The 20,964-nt window shown below is 43.9% G+C and overlaps 1 protein-coding gene across 14 annotated transcripts in view; it reads left to right on the forward strand.

Annotated features, from left to right (window-relative positions):
• The window catches only part of BFSP1 (beaded filament structural protein 1), a 79,723-nt gene that overhangs the window by 32,239 nt on the left and 26,520 nt on the right, over positions 1-20,964 (forward strand). For 4 of the 14 annotated variants that reach the window (XM_074004729.1, XM_074004730.1, XM_074004731.1 and 1 more), the window contains 3 exons: positions 242-364; positions 2,988-3,114; positions 16,355-16,415. In XM_074004729.1, coding sequence (XP_073860830.1) covers positions 242-364; positions 2,988-3,114; positions 16,355-16,415 — 311 coding nt within the window. Of the gene's footprint in view, positions 1-79; positions 365-1,704; positions 1,860-2,973; positions 3,115-9,419; positions 9,850-16,354; positions 16,416-20,964 lie in introns of those variants that run through there. The other 10 variants (XM_074004726.1, XM_074004732.1, XM_074004736.1 and 7 more) reach the window with 7 other exon arrangements.

Raw genomic sequence — 20,964 nt, forward strand, 5'->3', positions numbered from 1 at the left:
TGTACCTTATTATACTCCTAAACTGTATGCACAGTATGAAAATAGTTCATAAAATAGCTTGTACTGTTGTCCCCCCCAGTTTCAGGTCAACACTGGGAAGCTAGTAAACTTTGGAAGACAGAACATGTTCTCTTGTGTTCAATCAGTCCTTACTAATATCAATAGAAAAGTAGACCTGGACCTACAAAACAATGGACAACCCAAATGTATGTTTCTTTTTTTTTTCTTTTTTTGTGGTGAGACGGAGATTTATTCTTGTTGCAAAGGCTGGAGTGCAATGGTGCGATCTCGGCTCACTGCATCCTCTGCCTCCCAGGTTCAAGAGATTCTCCTGCCTCAGCCTCCCGAGTAGCTGGGATTACAGGTAAGTGTCACCACGCTCGGCTAATTTTGTATTTTTAGTAGAGACGGGGTTTCACCATATTGCCCAGGCTGATCTTGAACTCCTGACCTCAGGTGATCCGCCTGCTTTGGCCTCCCAAAGTGCTGGGATTACAGGCGTGAGCCACTGCGCCAGGCTCTTTTTATCTTTTTTTGAGATAGACTTTTGCTCTGTGGCCCATGCTGGAGTGTAGCGACACAATCATGGCTCACTGCAGCCTTGACCTGCCAGGCTCAATCTATCCTCCCACCTCAGCCTCCCCAGTAGCTAGGACTATAGGGGCACACTACCTTGCTCAGCTATTTTTTTGTATTTTATATATATATAGAGAGAGAGAGAGACAGGATTTTGCCATGTTGCCCAGACTGGTTTCAAACTCCTGGGCTCAATCAATCCACCTGCCTCAGCCTCCCAAAGTGCTGGGTGATAGCCACATGCCCAGCCCCCAAATGTATGTTTCAATCTATGAATACATGAATGTATATTTCTATCAGATATATATTCATGAGCTGGGCATGGCGGCTCACACGTGTAATCCCAATACTTGGGGAGGCTGAGTCAAGAGGATCACTTGAGGCCAGGCGTTTGAGACCACCTGAGCAACACAGCAAGACTCCTGTGTGTACAAAACAGTTTAAAAATTAGCTGGGCATGGTAGTGTGCACCTGTAGTCCCAGCTAGTTTGGCAGCTGAGGTGGGAGGTCAGATGAGCCCAGGAGGTTGAGACTACAGTGAGCTGAGATTGTACCACTGCACTTCAGCCTGGGCAAGACCCAGAGACAGAGAAAGACCCCACTGGAAAAAAAAGAGAAGAAATATATTCATGGATGCATGTGCCCAATTCCTTGGACTCTGTCTCCTAACTGGTACAAAGCAGGGCTGGAGCATCCTCCTTTTTAGGACAGAGTGGGCATGCCAGTTGGACAACTGTGGCTTGGTAATACATCAAACCACCTAACAATCTATTCCCAGAAGGAAAGGGACTGTGGTTCAGATGTAGGCTGACCCAACTTGAAAGTGGTGGTAGGTTTGTTTAATGATACCTTAGAGAGAAATACAGAGCAGAAATATGAAAACCATGGCTAGATTTATAGCCACAGAAATTATAACCGTAAAAGAGACTTCTCCAAACTCAGTCCTGAGGATGGCACCCGCTGGGACAATGACTCATTTCTGCATTTCTGAGGTCATGGGAAGGGCTGCTTTTCGTGCATAATCAGAATGACGATGAGTTGGTATGACAATGTCTCAAGGACATTCTGAGACTGTGTAGAGAAGGCAAGCCCAGATGTGTCTGAAAATCCATACCATCATTTTGGTAGGTGTAAAACTCCTACTGTGGTTGTCAATGAAATTTTGGTTGCTGAGACCACGATACCATCTGGCGAATCAAAGGAAGATTTTTGCATTTTCTTGCTATCATTAAGAAACACCTGTTGTCAGCACAATTTTCCTGGAGGTGTTGGGATTTTGAGAGGTAACTTTTTCTTTTGTTACAATTTCAAACTTATGGAAAAGTTGCAGGAGGAGTAAAAGGAACTTCTATACCTCATACCTAAATCCACCAATCATTTGCTTTATTATTCTATGTACTTATTTATATATGTTTATATCAACATAAGTGCATGTCTATTATTTATTTTTTGAACCATTGAGAGTAAGTTGGACATCATGCCTCCTTATCCCCAAACCAGTTTCCTATGAATGAGGTCATTTTCTTTCCTTCCTTCCTTCCTTCCTTCCTTCCTTCCTTCCTTCCTTCCTTCCTTCCTTCCTTCCTTCCTTCCTTCCTTCCTTTCTTCCTTCCTCCCTTTCTTTCTTTCTCCCTTTCTTTCTTTTCTTTTTCTTCCTTCCTTTCTCCTTCCTTCCTTCCTTCCTTCCTTCCTTCCTTCCTTCCTTCCTTCCTTCTTTCTTTCTTTCTCTTTCTTTCTCTCTTTCTCTTTCTTTTGTTTTTTCTTTTGACACAGAGTGGCCTTCTGTCACCCAGGCTGGAGTGCAGTGGCACAATCTTGGCTCACTGCAACTTCTGCCTCCCAGGCTCAAGTGATCCTCTCATCTCAGCCTCCCAAGCAGCTGGAACTACAGATGTGTGCCACCATGCCCGGCCAATTTTTGTATTTTTGGGGTAGAGACGGGGTCTCACTATGTTGCTCAGGCTGGTCTTGGATTCCTGGGCTCGAGTAATCCTTCTGCCTCGACCTCCCAAAGTGCTGAGATTATAGGGGTGAGCAACAGCACCCAGCCAAGATCATTTTCTTACATGTCATAATACAATGTTTAAAATTAGACATTTTAAATCTGATACAATGTTTTTATCAATCCCCATTCCATATTCAAATTTCATCATTTGTCATAACAATGCCCCTTATAGATTTTATTTTTGCAGTCTAGGGTCCAGTTTAGAATCCTGCATTACATTTGGTAATCCTGCCTTTTGTCGGTGCCCGTCAGTCAAAGAACCAGCCACACACTTGCTGTCACACAAATTTGGGGTTTTTTTTTTTTTGGATACTTGCTTCAGTTTCTGAATTAGACCCTGAGAAAAGCAGGTTGGATGCTTAGTGCTCTCTTTGATAATGTTTGAATATCAGGCTTCACTTTCCAGAAACTCTTCAGAGTCAACTACATGTGTGCAGTTGGAGAGACAGTCTTGCTTCTGAGTGTGTTTCTCCATCTGCTGTGACCCTTCCTGCAGACTCATCACTTTCAGGAGCACTGAGCATACTTCACAGGTGTGTCTTTAGGGACTGGGGCCTCACAGAGAGGCCCGGTTACAGGGAGCAGGGATAGTAGGGTTCCGGGAGCCAGGGGTCTGCCTGCCCTTTCACTCCTGGGCTGTTGGCCGCCTTATTCAAAATGAGACTTTCCATAGCTGATTTACCTTTTGAGTTGGTCCAGTTTGGTGGGAAAGGCTTCAAACTGTGCACCCTGGAGGGACCATGTGGCAGGGCATTCAATTTTAGCGCGGGGTGGCCCTCTTGTGGCAGACATTTGCATATTCTGGGAAAAGGAGGGATGGTAAAAGGTGCAGTCAGTGTTAGAGCAGTATATTCGTTTGCTAGGGCTTCCAGAACAAAGCACCACAGATGGGTCCACCCTAACGGCCTCAATTTACTTTAATTACCTCTTTACAGGCGCCATCTCTGAAGGCAGCCACACTTTGAGGGAGTTAGGACTTCAACATGTGAGATTTGGAAGAAGACAATTCTGCTCATAATAAGCAGAAAGGAACCTTAGATATTCTCTAGCTTAAGTCCATCATTTTAGAAAACAGATTGACCTGATCAAGGTCACACAATAGTAGACAGCAGAGACCTAACGTGAAACCCACCTCTAAGGAATATGAGATTATCTCCATTACCTTTTGTTTCTGTAAAATGTCCAAAGCAAACTCAGAATGTATCTTAACTGAGAGGGATGGCTCAAAATGCTAGAGTATGAAATTGGCTAAAAGGCAAAGCATCTAAGCCTATTTTACTCAGGCTTTTAGATATTTGTTAGTGAAAAAATTTTAATTAAAAAATTTTAAAAGTTTATTTTACATTTAAATAACTTTATTTTATTTATTTTTTGAGACACGGTCTCATTCTGTCACCTAGACTGGAGTGCAATGGTACAATCTCAGCTCACTGCAATCTCTGCCTCCCAGGCTCCAGTGATCCTCCTACCTCAGCCTCCTGAGTAGCTGAGACTACAGGCATGTGCCTATATTTTTTGTAGAGATAGGGTTTCACCACATTACCCAGGCTGGTCTTGAACTTCTGGGCTCAAGCAGTCCACCTGCCTTGTTCATGATAAAAGATATGATGAACATTAAACCTGGCATATTTCACTAATTTCTGATATTTTTATACTGTTAAAATCACCATGCATCTGGTATTTTGCTTTTCTTTTCCCCTTCAAGTTTGTTATAAGCATTTTCATTTATATCAAAGTATGTTCCACAAGGTTAACATTTTTTTTTTTTTTTTGAGACAAAATCTTGCTCTGTTGCCCAGGCTGGAGTGTAGTGGCGCAATCTCCTGCTCACTGCAAGCTCTGTCTCTCAGGTTCACGCCATTCTCCTGCCTCAGGCTCCCGAGTAGCTGGGACTACAGGTGCCCAGCTATTTTTTTATATTTTTAGTAGAGACGGGGTTTCACCGTGTTAGCTAGGATGGCCTCAATATCCTGACCTCGTGATCCCCCCACCTCGGCCTCCCAAAGTGCTGGGATTACAGGCATGAACCACTGTGCTTTACCAGTTAAAACTGTGTGATGGGGCCATGTGTGCTAACTCACACCTGTAATCCCAGCACTTTGGGAGACTGAGGCAGGAGCATTGCTTGACCACAGGAGTTCAAGACTAGTGTGGGTAACATAGCAAGACCTTTTTTTTTTTTAAACATAAATACATAAATAAAATAAATAAGTACAATTTTTCCATGGTTATAGCCCATTTTCTCCTATTGTTACTGCAGTTTGCTAAGCCATTCTCCTCTCTGCACCTCTCCCTCTCTTAGCCATTATACATATATATAGCTATAACATAAAGCAAGTTGTATTTATTAAATGTCTATACTGCAAAGGTGATCACACTTTTTGCAGGTGTTTTGGAAAATAATTTCAAACTTTCTAGTAAAAATGGCAAGAATAGTACAAACAACCCAGATTCACCTCTTAATATTTTGTCTAATTTCCTTTCTATCTCTCATACTTACTTATATTTATATTTATACATGCCATCTTATTCAGAATCATTTGAGAATAAGTTGCATACATCACGGGTCTTTGCTCCTAGATAGCTCAGAGTATATTTTCATTTTTTTGAGATGGAGTCTCGCTCTGTTGCCAGGCTGGAATGCATTGGCATTATCTTGACTCAATGCAACTTCTGCCTCCTGGGTTCAAGCAATTGTCCTGCCTCAGCCTCCTGAGTAGTTGGGACTACAGGTGTGCACCACCACGCCCTGTTAATTTTTTTGTATTTTTAGTAGAGATGGGGTTTCACCACATTGGCCAGGATGGTCTTGAACTCCTGACCTCATGATCCGCCCACCTTGGCCTCCCAAAGTGCTGGGATTACAGACGTGAGCCACTACGCCCAGCATCTCAGAGTATATTTTCTAAGAATAATGATATTATTTTACGTAACTGTAGCATAGTCATAAACTTCAGTAAATTTAATCTTGATACAATTTTATGGTCTAATCTACTGTCTATATTCTAATTTTGTTAATGAACGTAGTGATAACCTTTAGAGCAGATTTTCTCCTCCACTACAAGATCCAGTCTAGGATCCATATTGCATTTATTTATTTATTTTTATTTTTGAGACACAGTCTTACTCTGTCACCCAGGCTAGAGTGCAGTGGTGTGATAATGGCTCACTGCAACCTCTGTCCCCCCAGATTCAAGGAATTCTCATGTCTCAGCCTCCCAAGTAGCTGGGACTACAGGCACAAACCACAACGCCTGGCTAATTTTTTGTATTATTAGTAGAGACGGGGTTTCACCGTGTTGGCCAGACTGGTCTTGAACTCCTGACCTCAGGTGATCCACTCACCTCAGCCTCCAAAGTGCTAGGATTACAGGCATGAGCTGCTGCACTCGGCCCTATATTGCACTTAGATGTCATGTCTCTTTAGTCTCCTTTAATCTGGAACATTTTCATAGCTTCTCTTTGTCTTTTATGATATTAACATTTTTATAGAATGTTTTTATTAATAGAATGTTCCTTCTTTGGGATTTATCTGGATGATTCCTTATGCTCAGATATAGGCTATATATTCAGGTTATGCAGGCTAGATAAAAGACATGTCTTTCTCAGACAAACCCAGATACCCTTGAGAGTGGAAGATGATGCTTGCTATATTTATGCTGAGATAGTGGGTGTAAATGTGGACCGTCTTAGGCAAACTGGGATGTATGGTTACCATACTTATATAAGCGATTATATAAGCGATTATTCTCATTTTACCAGTCTCCATACTGGGACTAGATAGGTTACATCACTTACTGAAGTGATGGGACCAAAACTTAGCCTCAGATCTTTCTTATTCTAACAACATACATTTCCTGTCCCTGCCCCCAAACTAGTGCCATTCAACTGTATTTAGAGTAACTCTTCCATAACTGACCTTTCATCAAGTCCTGTGGAACCTATCTCTACAAACATGCCTCTTGAATTAACAAATTCATTCAGCAATGATTTCTTCCTTATGCATATGATCTCTACTCCTACTGAATAACCTCCCACCAGTGATATGGTCTTTAGGGTTGTTGACAAATATTGCACACTCCTTCTAAGCACATAGCAGGATTGCGTTTCCCAGTGCACCTGAAGTTAGACAATACAACCGCAGCATTTTGCTAAGATCTTTATTTCAGAAGTTGTCCAGATTATCTTGTGTTTTCATTAGTCAGTATGGATTCTCCACCAGCACCCTGAGGGCAGAGACTTGATTTTGTGCAATATTTAACTCTGAGGCTATGCTTTGTGAGGAGGTATTTTCTGAGTGTTTATTTCACTGGATTAAATTGAAATAATTTTTTGTTATGTTTCTAGAATATATTTTTCTCAGATGGGATTCCCATGTGTGGTCGATTGAGTTGTGGGTCCTGATTCTCCACTCCAGCATGATGGGATTATCCACCCACACCCTTGCCAGGGCCTCAAGCTGAGCCCTGACTCCTCCTTGCCTCCTCTTGACTTTATTTGTGGCCATGTGATTTGCTTTGACCAATAGGATGCCAGCAGACATGATGCAAACAAAGGCCTGGGATGAGCTTGTATGGCTGGGCTTGCTCTTGTGCTTTTGTCATCGCTAGTTCAGAAGCTTGAGGGACATTGGGAGCAGAGCTGCCCCTGCTGAAAGGAGACCTACAGCTGGAAGACGGCTGAGCTCCCAGTCCCAGGGAATGCAGTGATAAATACTTCTATGCCATTTAGTTTTGGGGGCAGTTTGTTCTGTAGCAATATCTGACTGATACACGATATCAAAGGAAACAAATGATTTTTATAACTCTTGCTATATGTTGGTTTTGCTCTTGAGGAAGCCTGAAGTCAATTTACTATGCTATCAGCATGGTATATGTGCACCTACAAAAATATTCATATGGTTCTTCTCAATTTGACCATACAATCAAATTTTATGTATTTTTATTTATTATTTTTAGTTTTACAAATGAAAGAAATGGGGGTCTCACTATGTTGCCGAGGCTCGTCTTGAACTCCTGGCTGCAAGATATCCTCCCACTTTGGCCTCCCAAGGTTCTGGATTACAGGTGTGGCCCACTGCACCTGACCAAATCTAATTTTAAATGGTTTAAGGAAATAGAACAATAACCATGTCACCAGCACAGTTTAGGGCCTTACAGAGCTTTATTCCAGACTGAATCTATTATCTTAAGGTAATAATTTGGTGTAATAATAAACTCCACAAAGATCTGTGTAATTTTCTTTCTCCATCTTTAATTTGTAGTATAATCACACACAATTCATATAGTTAGTAATTATATGGTACTACTAATCCTCACTTTTAAGAAAACAACCCTTTGATAATGATTTTTAAAGTTGGAGGTATGACAAAATATTTACATTCAGAAACATTCTCATCAAGTGGTATTAATTTCTTTCAACACCCACAATTTACTTTTAAATTTGTCAAAATCTAGCTATTTTTATATATATATATATTTCTTTCAACACCCACAATTTACTTTTAAATTTGTCAAAATTTAGCTATTTTGTGTATATATATTTTTATTTGTTTATTTTAAAAGCTTGTCCTTAAAATCCAACTGTTAGTTCCATAATAAAAATTAAAATGAAACATAATGGCGAAAAATCCTTTATTATTCTCTAACTGAGGGTTGGCCAATTAATGGCGGATCACTTGAGCCCAGGAGTTTGAGACCAGCCTGGTCAACATAGCAAGACTCCATCTCATTTTTTATTAAAATTTTTTGTATTACATTTTATGTTAAAAAAGGGAAAAGAAAAAAGCAACTTTTTTTTCTTTTTTTTTTTTTTTGAAACGGAGTCTTACCCTGTCACCCAGGCTGGGGTGCAGTGGCGCGATCTCGGCTCACTGCAGCCTCCGCCTCCCAGGTTCCAGCGATTCTCCTGCCTCAGCCTCCCGGGTAGCTGGGATTACTGGCACGCGCCACCGCGCCCGGCTAATTTTTGTGTTTTTAGTACAGACGGGGTTTCACCATGTAGGCCAGGCTGGCTTCAAACTTCTGACCTCAGGTGATCGGCTCGCCTCGGCCTCCCAAAGTGCTAGGATTACAGGCGTGAGCCACCTATTATAGCCCCATAGGTGAGGCTCTATTTGTTTTTTCCATTCAAGAAAGGATGTCAAACTCCATCGGAGCATGGGTGAATTATAAAAACATAACCGTGCATGTCTCCGAAGTTACTGTAGGCTCTTCACAAATATGTACTGGTATTACTAAGAAATTACTTGCGACACACCTCACTACTTATGGAGACATGCCATTTTATTTTGCATCCATGGTTAAGAACCTCTGCCATAGAGAGGGGTGCTAAACGTCGTGTTATGGTTATGAGAAAGAATTGCTGCATGCATAACCGAGCAATTGGAAATAAAAAAGACCAAAAGAAAAAAAAAATTGCTTAAGTAATCAGAAAAAAAAATGGCGTTGTTAAAGAGTTCTACAATTGAGTTTGAATGAGAGAGGAGACAAAGTGACAAGCCCTGGGCTCTTGAGCTAGTGCAAGTTTAAAGAGCTCGCCTGGGGAATTCCTTCACAGTCCCCAGTGGAACCAGTCAAAAGAGCGTCATGCCTTCCGTGTCCCCTGACCCTCCATTCAATCAAAAGCAACAGGCCTGAACAATCACGGAACAAAAACCTCATTGCCCGCGTAACCTTCCAACCCCGGAGCTGTATGGGCCGCTAATCCGCCGCACAAAGCGGGCAGCTGCTCTTTTCTTCTCCCGCGCCCGGGCCCAACTGCTGATCGGCTCTGGAACGTCCCAGTAGCGCGCCGGGGGCCTCCGGTGTTTATTTAGCGGGCTGCTGGCTGCGCCGGGGGCCTCCTGGAGAGCCGGCTCCGCGCCGCCCGCGCGCCCGCGCCAGAGCAGCCATGTACCGGCGCAGCTACGTCTTCCAGACCCGCAAGGAGCAGTACGAGCGCGCCGATGAGGCTTCGCGCGCCGCCGAGCCCGAGCGCCCGGCAGACGAGGGCTGGGCTGGGGCCACTAGCCTGGCGGCGCTGCAGGGACTCGGCGAGCGCGTGGCCGCCCACGTCCAGAGGGCCCGCGCGCTCGAGCAGCGCCACGCCGGGCTCCGGCGGCAGCTGGATGCCTTCCAGCGCCTGGGCGAGCTGGCTGGGCCCGAGGACGCCCTCGCCCGCCAAGTCGAGAGCAACCGCCAGCGCGCCCGGGACCTGGCTGCCGAGCGCACCCGGCTGGAGCGCCAGGGCACCGAGGCGCAGCGCGCGCTCGACGAGTTCCGGAGCAAGTAAGCGGCGGCCATCGGGGGAAACCGAGGCAGGGCGTGGGCCGCCCCGGGGGCGCGGGGCTGGGAGCACGCTGCTACCCACGCAGGGGTGGAGGTCCGTCTCTGGTCCCCTGTCGATCGATGACCTCATCCATGCACGCAGGTGGCACATTTCCTTAAGTTAAGACTAGCTTCTATTTTGATGACACGTCAGTTTACACTAAGTTGTATCATTTACTTTTCATCTATTTTTAAATTTAGATATAACTTGCATGTTATAAAATGCACATATTTTAAGTGCATAGTTCAGTGAGTTTTGACAAATGTATATACCCGTGTTACCATAAAACAAGTGAGATATTTCCACTACCCCTGAAAGTTCTCTCCTCCCCTTTCCCAGTTAGTCCCCTTTGCCCCAGACCAGAGGCACCCGTTCTGATTTCTATCACCATAGATTGAGTTTGCCTATTCTACAGTTCCACAAAAATAGAATCTTACAGCAAGTATTTTATTGTCCGGCTTCTTTTGCTCAGCACATTGTTTTTGAGATGTACCGGTGTTATTTAATCCTTACAGACTTATCTTTACCGCACCTGTTTTACAGATAAGGCGACTGAGGCTCAGAAAATGTAGGAATTTGGGGCAAGGCCCCTCAGCTAGTGAATTACTGTCCCGGGACTGGAATTTAGGTGTTGGGCATGTTAAGTGTAATTGCCTTTATGGCATGGCAGCTGACACCTGGGAATTAGGCTCACTATGTGTCCTCTAGGGTCTTGATACTCAAAGTGCAGTCCATGGACCAGCAGTATTGGCATCACCTAGGGGCTTGCTAGAAATACAGATTCTTAGGCCCATCCTAGAACTCCAGAATTAGAATCTGAATTTTAACAAGCTCCCTAGGTGATTTGCAGTTTAAAAAGTTAAATGTTGAAGACTAAGAAGCACTGGTCCAGGGCATGGTCTCCCCTCCCACAGATTGAGTAATGTGTTAAAATCACATAGGAGCTGTTTAAAAAAATACGCAATTTGTCAACATTTTTTCAAGTTATAAATGTGTGTGCTCTTTGACTCAGAAGGCCACTTTGAGGAATTTATTATAGGATGCACTCCAGCAGGTATGAAATGGCATGCCTGTAAAGATACTCACTGCAACAGGTATACTGCAACAGGTACACTCCAGCAGGTACACATTTGCAATGGCATGCCTGCAAATATACTCACTGCAGCAGGATCTGCAATAAGCCTGGAACCAAATAAATGCTCATTAATAGGAAACAGGTGCTTCCTCCATGTAATGGAATACTGTGCAGTGGAAAAAAGTATGTTATTGTCATTTAGTTTTTTAAAAAGGGAGACGAGTAGAGTTTTTTTATTTGTTTTTGTTTTTGTTTTTGTTTTCTTGCATAAAAAGAATTTCAGGACACACACAAAGACACACACACAGACACACACATAGGCACATGCCCCAATGACACTGGCTACCTGAGAGGGATAAGTGAGTAGGAACTGGGCAATTGGGAGACAGAGGTGGGAAGGAGACTTTTAACAGAACGTCTTTTTATATCTTTAAAAAAATTATTTAACTGTGGTCTGGGTGCAGTGACTCACACCTGTAATCCCAGCACTTTGGGAGACTGAGACAGGCAGATCACTTGAGGTCAGGAGTTCGAGACCAGCCTGGCCAACATTGTGAAACCCTGTCTCTACTCAAAAAAATACAAAAATTAGTTGGGTGTGGTGGCACACGCCTGTAGTTCCAGCTACTCGGGAGGCTGAGGCAGGAGAATCACTTGAATCTGGGAGGCGGAGGCTGCAGTGAGCTGAGATTGTGCCATTGCACTCCAGCCTGGGTGACAGAGCAAGACTCTGTCACAAACACACACACAATTATTTAACCATGTAAGAGATTCATCCATTTAAAATTTCATAAATGAATTTTAAAATACAGATGTTCAGGCCCTACCCTGGACCTCAAGTGGGGTCCAGAAGCTTAAACATTTTTAATGAGTGCCACTGGTCATTCCAGCCAGATTTGGGAACCCCTGGTATAGGGTAGTCAGAGGATTTCTCCAAACCTGCTCTATATTTGAGTTCCAGTTTCTCAATCTGAATCCTGGGCAGGTTATTCAATGTTGTGTTCTGAACACATTTATTAAATCACATTTATTGATTCGATTCCTGTCAACTCTTTTGAGGTTTAATCTATAGAAACAGACTTGGAACTGGTAGAAGGGACCTGAAAACCCACTTGTTACGGCACTTCATGGGGAAACTGAACCTGGGAGATGGCCTGTGGGTGGTAGAACTTGAACCTGGGTTTTCTCACCCTGGGCCTATGCTCTTTTGGGAACACTGTATCTTGAGAGAATGTGTTCTTGACTCCTGCAGTGTAAGGCCCAGAAATAGGACCTCATTCAGATGTAGCTCATGTTCTCCAAAGCAAAGGGGGAAAGTGCCCTGTGGCTCAGACATCCAGGGCAGCTTAATGGGCCATCAGGATTCCCTGGATGGCCTTTGTATTGGCATTAGACCATAGTCTACTGTACTTTGGCTGGCAAGCATGACATCCATGAGTCCTAGTTGAAGGAAACGCCATGTTGGCTTTTCCTGGTCTTTACTGATTGCACTTGGTTCTGAGTTATATGCCCATCATGAAGCAGTTCCTTCAGGCTCTGTGATTTATTTAAAATTCATATTAATTTATTCTCTCCCTTTGCCCCCTTGGAGAAGTTTTGACATTTGGATTGTGGTAGTGGGAATTGCAAATCATTATAGAAATCACACTCATCCACATCCATAGGCACACACACATACACATACATGCCAAGCTTGAGTTTACATTCCAGAGGTGAGTTGATGGCTAGCTAAAGCCAGGGGAAAATAATGCAGCAATGGGCTACTATGTGCAGCCTTGGTTCCATGCTAGCGCTAGTCATAATCTCTACCTGGCAGTTGAATAATTTCAAAATCAGGTCTTTAACAGGTCAAAGACTAAACGAAACACTAAATAAAGCAAGAATGAAATAAAAACAAAACTATCAAAATACAATGACAGATTCAATTATCCAAATCGTTGAAAACTAAAAATAATTTATGTAAAACAGTTAATTGAAGCCAGTTTTTTCATTTTATGAATATACTTATATGGATATATACATTATCATGAATTCTTTGTAGTGAAATCTCTCTCTCTCTCTCTTTTTTTTTTCTTTTTTTCAAGACGGAGACTCGCTCTGTCGCCCAGGCCGGAGTGCAGTGGGGTGATCTCCCCTCACTGCAAGCTCCGCCTCCCGGGTTCATGCCATTCTCCTGCCTCAGCCTCCCCCGTAGCTTGGACTACAGGCACCCGCCACTAAGCCTGGCTAATTTTTTTTTTTTTTTTTGTATTTTTAGTAGAGTCGGGGTTTCACCGTGTTAGCCAGGATGGTCTCGATATCCTGATCTTGTGATCTGCCCGCCTCGGCCTCCTAAAGTGCTGGGATTACAGGCATGAGCCACCGCGCCTGGAAGTCACTTCTCTTTAATATAATATCTAGACTTGTCTTTACAGCATGAAAATTACCCACAATATCAGGTTAATATGTTGATCGTCAAATGTGTTCTTAAGCTATGGAAACTCTTAGATATTTCCAGCAGGAAAGAGCAATGAGAAAGTTAGATTTGATTAACAGTTTTATTCTCAAAGCTAATAATACACTCAAAAACTAAGTTCTGGCTCTGTTAGGGCAATACACAAAATAAACTATTACATGTAACATCCTGGTATGAAATGTAAAACTTGTGCAGAGATGTTTAGTTTCCTAGATGGAACTCAGCTTCGCAGATGGTTTTAGATCTGGGAATGTGTGCACATTGCACATATTCATAATTGTTCTTCCTTCAGTTCCGGACTTTTCCTTCTGAGAACACAGTAGTGTGATTTTCTAGCATCTTTCATGGTTGAAGAACACTTGACTTGAACCCATGGCATGGGCATGCAAGGGCACAGAAAACTATGCTTTGTGGGTTGGGCTCAGTGTTAATTAGGATTGCTTTCAACTATAAATGACATAAACTCCAAATTGACCATGGCCCACTTCAGACCAATTAGGATGGCAACTATAAAAAAAATAAACAAACAGAAAATATGTGTTTGTTAGGATGTGGAGACATTGTGGACTGTTAATGGGACTGTAAAATGGTACAGCCATTGTGGAAAACAGTATGGCAGTTCCTCAAAAAATTAAAAAATAGAATTACCATATGATGCAACAATTCCATTTCTGTACATATACCCAAAAGAATTGAAATAATTCAAAGAGGGTTTTGAATAGCTACTTGTATACACATGTTCGTAACGGCATTGTTCACAACAGATAGCTTCCTAGATAGCTCCCTTAAATGTAGCAGCAACCCAAGTGTCCATCGACAAAGGAATAGATAAATAAAATGTGGTGGATACATAGAATATTATACACCCTAAAAAAGGAAGGAAATTCTGACATATGCTATAATATGGTTGAAACTTGAAGACATTATGCTAAGTGAAATAAGCCAGTTACAAAAAGAAAAATATTGTATGATTCCACTTACATAAGGTAGTTGGGCTAGCCAAATTCACAGAGACAGAAAGTACAATGGTGGTTGCCAGGGCTGGGGATGGGGAGAATGGGGAGTTAGTATTTAATGGGTACGGAGTCTCCGCTTTGCAAGATGAGGAGTTACAGAGATGGATGTTGGTGGTGATTTCACAACATTATGAATGTATTTAATATCACCAACTGTATACTTAAAATGGTTAAGATGGTAAATTTTATGTTATGCGTATTTTGCCACCCCCGCCCCCCCCTCCACACACACACAGAAAAAAATCAGAAAAAGTGACAGTGGCTTACCCAAAATGTCATTGGCTTATCCAAAATGTTTCTCGCTTGTGTAAGGTCTGGTTAAGCAGTTTAGTATGATGCTCTACAGTATTTGGGACGTGGAAGGTTCTGTGTGGCCTTCAGGAAGGCAGCATTCATGTTTCTGGCTGCAGGATGGAGGGAGGGATGGAAAATGAGAAGCAAAGGGCACACATACACCATTGCTTACTAAAGGTATCTGAAAGCTGCCATGCAGACTTAGGCTTCCATCCCATTGGTCAGGACTTTGTCACATGGCCACACCTGGCTGCAAGGAATGCTGGAAAATGTAGTCTCCCTTCTAGGCAGTCCTGTGCTTGCCAAACATCAAGGGCTCAAACTCCTGAAGAAGGTGAGAATGGGCATTTGTGGGTCACCTTATAGGGAACAAGGGGAGGAGTCATTTAGGAAGGAATCTTCTCTCTTCAGGGTTAAAATACCCGCAGAGGGAAACCTTCATTGTGACCAGAATGATTTCTGAAGTCTGTGCTTCCCCAATCCCCATCATTTTCTAGAAGTCCAGAAAGAAATTGACTAGGAGAAAAAAACCAAGTAACAAACAAACAAAAATACCTGCTCCTGGTATTTGTTGCTTTCTTAATCTTGTGAATGTTTAAATTGGGGGAGTTCGTTTCTCTATCCAGACAATATAGCATGGTTATCAAAGCACAGTTTTGGTGTCTAACTCAAGTCTCAGGTCTGACTCCACCCTTCTCTTAGTTTGGAGTCCACCAGAAGCCAAGCCTGAGACAGGAATTTGAGGGCAAGTGGCTTCTTTGGAACATGTCCTCGGGGAACACCAGTAGGGGAGTTAAGAGGTGAGACAGGAAGGGAAGACAGCCAGTGTTGAGTGCACTAGCAAGCAAGTTCCCATCATGGGCAACTGGAGCTCCACTTGCTGGGTATAGAACGTGCCTCAGTTGTCCCAGCTGAGCAGAAAAGGAGCTAGGGTACTTATGCTCCAATTTGCCTCTTTCAGAGTTTGGGGGCTGCTCCCAGAGGCCCTAACTCCTTGGCATGTCCATCCTGCCCCACCCACTTGCCCAGAGGAGGCTGTCGCTGTGTGGGGAGTGATGCTGCTAGGAGGAGGGCGAAGTGTTGGGAGCATCTGCCTGAGTTTCCTCATCTTTAACGCAGCACTAACAATAACTGCTTTCTTCTAGGGTGATGTAAGGATTAAATGACATAATCTGGAAAAATTGACACATTACATGTGTCAGCAAATAAAATAGTATAGGAAATCCAAGTACGGTCAGGTTAATGGTGGTGTAGATTGTGCAGGGCAGTCTCCCATCTCTGCCACTGCTGCACTTGGGTTTTAGATAGGCCAGGATATAATTCCCTCGTCCTTGGGGTGGCTGGGAATAAGACTGTAGGGGCTGGGGTTGGGGCCTTCAGGCTGGGAGTCTCCTATTCGGCTAACTGCCCCTGGTTACTCCATGCAGTTTGTAAATGTTACCACTTTCTGATTGGGAGGCAGTTGGCTAGGAAATGCAGCATTCATTAGCTACTACTTTAAAATTAAGACCCTCTCCTTAAAGGAGAGGGCATCGTACCCAGGTTGAATTTAATGCTGATTATGTGATCCATACATATGAAAGCACGGTAGCCACCCAACTCTCACTTACGTGTCCAATTTGCAGGTACGAAAATGAGTGTGAATGTCAACTCCTGCTAAAAGAAATGCTTGAACGGCTTAACAAGGTGAGCGGAACACATCCTTGGGCTTATGTAGCTTAATTACAGTATTGAACGGAATGGTGGAAGTGCATGTTTTACATGCTTCTCTTTGTGTTACTTTAGCGGTCACTACTTCTTTTGCAGTCACTCTCTCTCGACTTGTTCATTTCAACTGCGTCTTTGTGAGTGAACTCACACATCCATACACACACCCCTCTCTCCTGGGAGAAACACAGGCTATGAAGCTTGTTGGCTATGCTAAGCTAGCAAAACCTGCTGACATCACAATGACAAGCGGCTGTTTTACCTGTCATACCGATCCCCAACACCGAATTTAGGAAGGACCTTGCTTTGGGCAGTGGTTATTTGGACACAGCAATACCTCTGTCCTGTTGGCTAAGAGTTTTGAGATTGCTGCTCCACAGGAGAAGTCTCAAGAGAACAGAGGAAGAAATTTCTACTTCCCCTAGAGCGCCCTCTTATAGCATGACCAATAGCCCCAGGGGAGATGCCAGGGGTTCTTAGCCACTTGACTTTCCTGCAGGGTTATGTGGAGTTGTTCTTTGCAGAACAGGGGTGATTTCCTTCTTGGGATTCTTCATCATCATTCTCACTAACTGATTGGATTTTCTGCTTTTGCCAGGAGAATCCCACCACCAGAAAGCAGAATGATTCTGGATCACCAGGGTTGTACAGAATCAGGGATGGCAGATAGCTTTAAGCATGGCCCTTTTCTGATCATTTTTGAGCTCAAATATCACAGCGGAATGATCCATGGAGACTATTTAGTGGAAGGGCTGCTTAATTAGGGCACGTGGGCTACCCTTCCCCACCCCTTCCATGCCTACAACTCATCAAAATTGCTGACAAAACCGCAGACTCTTCCCTGCCATGCCCAGGGAACTCCAGGCAGCCTCTTTGGACAGTCAGGGTTAGCACGGGATGTTTGCCATCCCTTCACTTTGTCCAGCCTTTGCTGTCTAGGATTACTCTGCTGGTTGAGGGGAAAATCAGAACTAGAATCTAGGGAAACCCAGTTTTGCTTTGTCTATGTTACCTGCCCCTCTGCGTGTGAGCATGTATAATATGTTCAAACCAGGACAGTGTGCGAAAGAGGGTGCTGTCCTTAATTACACAAGTCAGTCAATGCAGGCTGGGACTGTCTCAGGCCTGCTAGTAGGACACGTGGGCACCCTAGATAGAAACACAGAGATGGCAGTGAGAATGCGCCTCAGGAGGGCCCTGAGGACACACGCTCAATAGTTGGCCTGGAGAACGATGGCCTTGAGCCTGTTGGACGTCTCAGCTGGGAGCTGGGCCTTAGTAGTGTCTGACGTCACCCTGCTATTCTGTTGACACCTGTAGATCATCCCCATTCTTCTGTTTGGTGGCAACCTCAGACTGCCAGAACATGGCCTTCAGACACGGGGCCCTAGCATCCTTCACAGCACCCCACAGGCCCTCCCAGGCCCTCTCCCCAACACTTCCACATGTTGTCTTGTGAGCATCTGTCCTCACTGCATGCAGGGCTTTCTCCTCACTTGTCACTCACGCAGTGCCATCCTGGGTACTCTTCAAATAAAGGGGAGAAAGAATGGGGTTCCTCTTTTACCCTTGATGGAAAATGACAGTGAATTTAAAAAACAAGCTTAAACTTTCTGTCGTTTTTCTCTTTTTTTACAAAAGCGATCCATATTCTCAGTAGAAAAAGCAACATAGATAATGAAAAATAAGGAAAAAGCATCGCATAGTACACCTTTATGTATATTGTGACATAGAGTGTGGACATTTGAAGTATCAGCCCTGTAAGAATATTATGAAGGTTCTGGGGAAAGATGCTACCAAGAATTTGGGTGACGCCAGCACAGGGAATTGGCATGACTGGCCCCTGGGTCCAGGTAAGACAGTACTGCCCACAAGTGGGCTGCACAGCCCCAACGAGGAGTGTAGCCTGTGATTAGGAACCTCCTGCTACTGCTGAGCATCTGTGAGACTGTGGGCCAATTGCCTTGTCCCTCAGAGCCTCAGCTTCTTCATCTGTGAAATGGAACCACAATACTCCCCACCCACCATAGGAGTGAAAGTCAATGTGCCTAGTGAGAACTAAATGATGTAATAATGTGTATGACTTGCCCATCACCTGGTGGCGCTCAATCCCCGGTCACTGTTATTATTACAGAACACTTGATGTGATAGACACCAGCTTGATTTTCTCCACAGTGTGGGTGCAGAACCTTGGTGAAATGGGAGGTGACTTTAGAAAGTGCATGGAGGAGTGATATTTAATACTTGTGAATTTTTTAGAATTACCTGTTATTTACAGCAGATGACATATAGATTTCCAAACAAATCTACGTAAAAATGAGTACATTTAAAGACAAATACAGAGTGAATAAGATGCAGGTAGTCCTTGGATAATAGTAGAATTCATAAACATAGTAGGCAGATGCAGGGAGCTGGGGAGGGCTTTGTGCAAGCCTATAGGAGCCTCAGAACAGCCTGTGGTTATTGGAGGGGCAGGTTTTATTCTCAGAAATGACCTAGTCCAAATCCTTCTCTGGGCCAGTGAGGAAACTCACCCTTGGTGAGGTGAAATGACTTCAGAGCCTTGCAGCTCAGCCGCGATAAGTGTAGACAGGAGTTGGGGTCTTTTGTGTTTGTGGTTCATTCTCCACCTCCAAAGAATAGTCAGGGAATCGATGTACTCAGAGGCCAGACACGAAGCCAGAGAGTTCTCGGCAATAGGTGGCCCCATGGACCTTGATGTTAGTGTCCTGTCCACATACCCTGGGCCGTCCCAGTGGTCACTCAGACATGCTGAACACCCCGATCACTGCCTGCATCTCGGGCTCTGGGAACATGCACGGCCCGTATGAGTAGTCCAGAAGCGCTGGCTATTAACACCTCAGGAACAACCCTCAGCTGCTGTGGACCGGGATAGGTGGATAAGTTCCCCATCCCTCCTAGCGACAGTTCAGAGTCGTGTTCCACATGGTCCCTCAGAGGGACCCCAGCAGGACTGAGCTGTCTACAATGGCAACCTGCTCATCACACTCCTTCATTGGTTCCCTTCCCTGGCTCACTGCCCTCCCTTCCCTGTGCCTCCTGGGATTACCTCCCAGATAAGTCACAGGTACCCAGTCTTTGCCTTGGGGTCCACTTCTGGAGAACCCAAATAGTCCCTCAAGGGCAGGACCAGGTGAACACTGGACCTTTTTGTTCTCTGCTGAGATCATCAGATGACATGAAAGAGGCTAAAATTCACGTCGTATCAGCTGGTCCTGTGAGTGGTTTTGGCCTGCAGGTTTTGGGTATTTTCTTACATCAGATCAACGAGGTTTTACCTCAGTCTCAGTGCCCATTTCCTTTGGTCTCACTTGTGGAAGGGCTTCATCCCTGGATGTGGCCATGGGACATCACTAACCCAGTCTTTGCATCCTACTTGGAAGACAGCGCAATGTATGTGAAAGGACTGATGGCCCCTGCTTTCACAAAACCACCATGTATTTCTTCATGCTGCACATGTAATCAAGCCTACAGAAAGAGCTCCTGTAGTTTTATCAGCCAGATAAGTTATAGCGGGCCACTCTTTGCTATGCACTTGGAAGTGAAATAAACTCCTCAACACGTTACCTACAACCTATGGCCAAAGTGATTCAACTTCTCAGCCTTTTGATGTAGTAGGAATTCCAGGCGACTTTAAAATATTTGGGTTTGCTAACTTCTAGAACTCATGGTCACCAAATACATACATATGAGATTACTGGTCTGCTATGATGCCTGATTGGCTTATCTTAAGGAAATTGTAAGCAGCAGACTTTAAAATCTTCCTCTCTTTTTTCTTTAAAATTCCCAGAATTTTAAAATGATGTGGCTTCTAGTCAAATGCTTTCACTTAAAAACAATTTTAAAAATATTTAAAGACTGACATATATGCTTTTTCATTTAATTCATGTGTCTCTAAAACATGCCTGCGGAAAGCAGCAAGAGGCCAGGGAGTTTAGGGGATAAAATGGTGCGGGCATGGAGCCCTACCTTCAGGGCTGTGCCTTTTTATGTCCAAGAATTCCTCTGAGTCCGGGAATGAACTTCCAGAGAAGGAGATGAAACTGGGAAGGAAGAGGAGGAGTCTGGGGGTGGAGAGGCAAGAGGAGCAGAGGAAGAGTCAGGATGAATGCAAAGGGAGAGAGAGCAAAGTTGAGGAGACTGAGGCAGAGGCAAGAGAGAGGGTGGAGAGATGTAGAACTTGCCCAGTGCCCTCCTTCAGGCCAGCATTAGCACCTGGAAGAACAACTTTAGCATTTTTGGAAAGGTTTTTGACATCCAGAGTTGGAGGAAAAGTGTTTTTTAATTAAATTCCAGCTAACTAGAAATCTTAATGAACTTAAATACCCATTCTTTAGCAGTTGGGTTTTTTAATGGAGTTTCTGGATCCCTGTGAATAGGTAAGTGAGGCTGTTTTTTTTTTCACCCTTTTTAATCACAGACATTTGAGTTAAAAAGGGCTGATTTTCAATAATGCTCCAAATTCTAGTTATTTCTCCAGCTCCTTTCTAAAAACATGGCTGTAAAT

The sequence above is a fragment of the Macaca fascicularis genome, chromosome 10 (assembly GCF_037993035.2).
Source record: "Macaca fascicularis isolate 582-1 chromosome 10, T2T-MFA8v1.1".
Classification (NCBI taxonomy): Eukaryota; Metazoa; Chordata; class Mammalia; order Primates; family Cercopithecidae; genus Macaca; species Macaca fascicularis.